This window comes from Salmo salar, chromosome 08 (genome assembly GCF_965601325.2).
Source record: "Salmo salar chromosome 08, fSalSal1, whole genome shotgun sequence".
In the NCBI taxonomy this organism is placed as follows: Eukaryota; Metazoa; Chordata; class Actinopteri; order Salmoniformes; family Salmonidae; genus Salmo; species Salmo salar.
The window spans coordinates 7244138-7250000 of NC_138298.1; the positions used below are offsets into that span (position 1 = coordinate 7244138).

The 5863-nt window shown below is 41.1% G+C and overlaps 1 protein-coding gene across 1 annotated transcript in view; it reads right to left on the minus strand.

The window, feature by feature from the left end:
- Positions 1-345: 345 nt before the first annotated feature.
- LOC106609885 (complexin-1) overlaps positions 346-5863 on the minus strand; it is a 12104-nt gene continuing 6586 nt past the window's right edge. The window contains exon 4 of the mRNA XM_014208916.2: positions 346-1575. Coding sequence (XP_014064391.1) covers positions 1381-1575 — 195 coding nt within the window. The 3' untranslated portion in view covers positions 346-1380. The remainder of the gene's footprint in view (positions 1576-5863) is intronic.

Here is a 5863-nt window from a genome sequence, read left to right on the forward strand (position 1 = left end):
TTGTGCACTGTGTTTATTTGTACTGTTTTTACGCTTCTAGGCCTATGCACCAAACCACGTATGACACGCCCTCTTGGGGAAAATTGAGAACTACATAATTCCCGCCAGCCAGACCCCCAATGAGACATGATGTGATCAACCTTTGCTGCCAAAGTAAGAAGCTTTGGTCCTTTGGGATTAGTGTCTGACTGGATATTTCCTGCTAAGAATACCCAAATATTGCTCACTTTTTAAGTTGCGTCCTATGTCAATTTTTATTGTACAATAACCTATCCTTCTCAAAAATAATGTTTAATTTCTCTAAAGAACAAGACATACCTCCCACAGCATTGGAAACAAACAACCTTTGTGTCTGTGAACCAGTTTTATTAATTCTCAAGCAGAACATACATGATGGCCCTTTATTGCTGATAGCATTCCATTCTGATTACCAACACTACATTCTTACAACCAACCCACAACCAAGTACAACAGAATTATCAAGCGTTAGTACCCTCTTCATTCTTAAACTGTTCTTAGCAAATGATGACTTTGACCAAGCTTCTGGCAGTTCAGTGGGAAAACAACCGATTTCCCTTTTTATTCAGGTGATGGAAAAGCTAGCCCTCCAGTCAACACAGATTTTGTAATAGCTTTAGAAATCATGATTTTTTTTAAATATATAGCAAATCCTGATAGCGTTGTTGTTGAATTCCGGTTTAATGTCGAAGCATAACGTGTTAAGTAGTACTGATACACCGTGGTCATCCTCCCCCATCCCAAAAAAATGGAAATGAAATTCCTGAATGCATACATTTTATAACCATTATTACATCATACCTTATGATAAATAACCACATTCAAAATCAGAGTTATTGCCATATAATTTTGCGTGACTAAGAGAGGAAAAAAGGATATTGTACATATTCACAACTTGACTTGACAAATGGCATGCAAAGACGTAAGGTACACATAATTGGAATATAAAATTTAGTTTAGACCTACGCCATGACCGTATGGCTACACCGGGCTAGACATGACGACACAGTATATGGACATATATACGTACGTACGTGTGTGCAAACATTTTCACATAAACCTCATAGACAAAACCAAACATTACCCTAACATCATGATATGATTCTTCAAATTTCATTTAAAGATAAAATATGGCTTATAGTGTTATTCTCTGATGTTTTTGTTTTTAGAAAGACGTATGATTATTTTTCACTTATCATTTTTTTTCCAACCAACCTAAAACAGGTGAAGCGAGGAATGTTTTTTATTTTAATTTCCGTTGCTAACTCTCTGCTGCAAGGGGGCAGAAAAGTAATCTAAAACTCCTCACCTAGAATGATACCGTAACAACCTAATGTAACTCCAACAAACGTTGTTGCTCGGCTACTTCTTCAGCATGTCTTGGAGAGGACCAGGGAGGTATTTCATGACCGTGTCCATGATGCTTTCCTCTTCGTCGTCGTCGTCTCCGCAGCCCTTGGGCACGGACGACTTAGGACGGGTCAGACTGCCCTCTGCAGACTGCTCCATAGCAGCCTGGGCCTCAGCCTCAGCCTCCTCCCTCTTCTTAATTCCGTACTGGAAAAACATGGATAATAGCTTTATAATAAAGATGACTATTATTGTGTCAGACTGCCCTCTGGAGAAAACGGATAGTAAAACTAACAGCGTTATAATAACATTGTCTCAGAAAATACGCTTCTTATGAACGCCACATGGTTAGGAGGGAGGTGGGGAGTGATACAGGAATTGTCTCCCTCTTTTAATGCAATAATCATGTGAAGAATAACAAAACATTTAAGCATTAGGTCAGGAAATACAGGAAAGATAGTGGGGGTGGAGTTATATTAGAATGATGTACTTCATAATGGCATTAACAATAATTTGGCATCAAAAACATATTCGCTCAAACGCGCCCTAACTTTTGTTACGTCGGTGATCATCGTTGGTCAAAAAACAAAAAATAGATTGACTGACTTGCGACTAGCTGTCGATCGCATGGCCTTTACAAAAACTTTGATCAGTGGCATGTATTCATGGATGCCAAGGGAAGCCAGGCGTCCCCAAATATTTGACCAATAAAAAAAAAATACAATTATAAAATAATTTGTCTTTTGTCTCTCTCTGTGTTTTCATAATTTTCAGTCAATTCGCAAGTTGCTGAATCTCACCTGAGAAATCAACCAAGTGAGGGAAACAGCGCCCCTCTGTCTCAGTATGTGTATTCAAATCAAATCAAATCAAATTTATTTATATAGCCCTTCGTACATCAGCTGATATCTCCATGTATCTGATACAGTCTGGACCAAAAGAGTATAACATGTTGTCGCTGTAGCATTTGAATGATTGATGCCAGCAAGCATTTGGCCACCCTTGATAAAACAATTATAAAATAATTTGCCAATCAGCGTTGAGCTGAGCTCAACTGTGGGTTGTCCTGGTGCAGCAAAACGCCCCACAAGGGATGCCAGTTTGGATTTGGCTTCAGACCAATCAAAAAAACGTGTCTGTTTCTTGTCTGCTTGTGTTGATGTCATGCAGCAGCTAGCTTGCTAAATCGGCCCTTTCCTAAGCCATGGGTGGAAATGGGGATTTTGACTTGTGGTTTTGACTTAATTCTTTGTATATGACTATGACGGCGATTCAGATCTAACCATAAATTAATGTTGTACCATTGGCCTGAGACGATTGACGTTCAATATGTAGCCTAGTAGGATCACGTTAACTAGCTAGCTAACTTAGCTGGTTCATTATTTCCCATACAAGGAAGTCAGGCTAGCAAGCATTTTAGCGAGGTAGCCTATCAAAACAAAAACTAAAAGTGTACTGCATGATAGAGCCATAGACGGTTTTGCCAACATGAAAGAGAGGAGGATGGCATTGGTGTTAAACTAATCTACAAGTAGGGTGAGTAATAAAAAATTACTTCTGCACGCACACACAGACACACACACAGAAATCAGTACCATGGACAGCCACATGATGTTTAAATGTTTTAAGTTGAAATGGTGCTGGAAAAGCGGTGCTCCTTTTGTCTTTGTGCTGACCTGCGGTAACTATGGTTCTAAATCAGTAGTTGTTTTCGTAAACTGTCAAACATGAACTTGCTTGACCACGCTGCAGGTGATAACCGTTTGTATGTAATATTTGCTTTGTGGACTTCACCGGACAGATGTTGCTTTCTGTTTTTTTTTTAATGAAACAAATGTCTGTGTAGTTGAATTTATTCCGCCACTGTGTGACTTTTTGTTGTCACAGCCTTATTGCATATCACGGTGGTGTATGATCGAATGTGTTATAGAGCAAACAACACAATTATCACATCTGTTGTAATATGGGTTTTTTACCGGCTTGGCTTGGCTTCCTCAGTGATTTTACCCACGCACCCCTACTGATCAAAGGTCATGCAGTTTTTTATGAAGTCGCCTTCTCACCAACTGCACCATGCAGCCATCACCTGCATTGTGGGAGGAACTATTTGTCACTATTTGTTTGTTTTTATTTGACCCACGTGAACGTGGACAAAAATTGGACTGAAACCAGAACAAACTTTGCCAGGATTCTAAAGCAATGAAAGGGATATTTGAGACGTCTCTCTAACCAATTAATTGTACAAACATTATGTTTTCAGTTTGTGAGTGTGTGATATGGGGGTATAGAAAAGTTTATGTTGACATTTATACAGAATTTTTCCAATAAACAATAGCAACAATGTTGACACTGCAACGTTGATCTGAGCCTTGCGGTTGGGAAAACCACTACAGTGTCCGTCTTTCGGGCTGTCGCAGATGCACCTCCCCCGACTTCACTCGCCGACTTTTGTCTACAGTTTCGGCTTCGTTAGGCTTACCGCTCGAACACACCCATTCTGTTCTAATGCTGTAATGCTGCTACACATTACTGGGGTCTGTGACCTCGATGCTGATTGCACGTTAGCTGTAATTCAATCAAAATCACTGACTGGAACGGGCCTCTGGGGTTAGACCAAAATAACATTCTTTGTGCACTCGCTGTGCTAGGAGAATGCATGGCATGTCATCTTGTGGGGGGGGGGGGGGGGGGGGGAAACTCAAAATGGAAAAGATGTATTAAAACTCGCCCTCTTACTGTACAAGAAGAATGTTGTTTTTGGACATATTCTGCAAATCCGCTGAATGTTTTTTGAATGAACTACTGGGAGGGAAGTGCAGGCTTTCGTTCCAACCTTGCAGTAACACACCTGATTCAGCTAGTCAAGGTCCAGACTGAGGACCTTGATTATTTGATTTAGGTGTATTACTGTACCTAACTGCACACCCTGAGGAATCCTGGATAAGGGCTATTCCAGGGCTATATATTACAGGAAATTGGGATAGGATTCAATACCAAATGTGGTGTGAGCCATTGTTGTACAGTAGACCTACGTAATAGCATGTTACAAAAATCTATTTTCTAACTTAATTAACAGAAACCTGGAGATGTGTTGTCACCCACTCTGTTAGAAGTAAGAGAGCGTTTTGTGCACGTGTGGTGCGCGTGTGTGTGACAGAGAGAGTGAAAACACAAATCTGTGCTAATTAATTCATCTCTCAGAACAGAAACCCAACTCTCCTTCCTCTGACATATTGTGCACAGCTGTTACTAGCGCCTTTGTGCTTTTTGGGTTATTTTTAGGATCTGTCAACAAAAAAATATATATTTTTTTATTCCTTCCAAAAACAGAGCTGTTACAACTCTTCTCCTCTGCTTCTACTAGTCTCTTATGAATATATCTTTATTTGTGTTTTATTACACTGTTAGAAAAGGAAGTGCTATCTAGAACCCTACAGGTTTCTTCGGCTGTCCCCATAGGAGAACCCTTTAAAGAACCCTTTTTGGTTTCAGGTAGAACCCTTTTGAGTTCCATGTAGAACCCTTTTGAGTTCCATGTAGAACCCTTTTGAGTTCCATGTAGAACCCTTTTGAGTTCCATGTAGAACCCTTTCCACAGATGGTTCTACATGGAAGCCAAAATAGTTCTACGTGGAACCAAAAAGGGTTCTCTTATTTTTATGTTATTTAACTAGGCAAGTCAGTTATGAACAAATTCTTATTTACAATGAGGGCCTAGGAACAGTGGGTTAACTGCCTTGTTCAGGGGCAGAACGACAGATTTTTACCTTGGCAGCTCGGGGATTCGACCTACCAATCTTTCGGTTACTGGCCCAACGCTCTAACCACTAGGCTACCTGCTGCCCCAATGGGAACAACCAAAGAACCCTTTTGGAACCCTTTTCTAAGAGTGTAGGCCAGTGCTACCAAGCTGACATCAACCTTGATATTATAGTCCGTTGAGAGAGAGCGACCTTGAGGATGAGGGAGAGGAGAGAGAGGTGAGATGAGGAAGGATGGAGGATAGGGGGGAGGGGGCTGGAAGGCAGAGGTCATCCTGTCTTTGGCTACCTCTGCCGCTCTGCTTCTCAGAGTCTCTATTCCCTAGCTGTTATCTCCCTGCACTGTGGTGGCTAGTGGTTACATGGCAACCTCCACTAGCAACCATGCAGCAGCAGTGCATCAGGCAGCTGAAGAGGAGCACCGCTTTAAACACGTTGTAACATGGGAAATGTAGTCCTTCCGGTAGCCTGATATGAGTAAAATCATTGTACAATAGTTTCCCTTTTCTTTCGTTTAAAACTGACCTTTAATTTTTGCCTAGCGCCTCGAGTGAGCCGCGTCGTGTATGACATTTTTTTTTTAAGTGAAAAAAATCTGCGCTAAACTTCCAAAAAATGGGGGGCCATGCCATGAAAAGGGAAAATGGTTTTGTTGCTGTCAAGCGAATGCTGTCAAGCGAGTGAACAGCGGCCTCGACTGCAGCTCCATTAGCTGACCCCTGCTCTCACTGGGG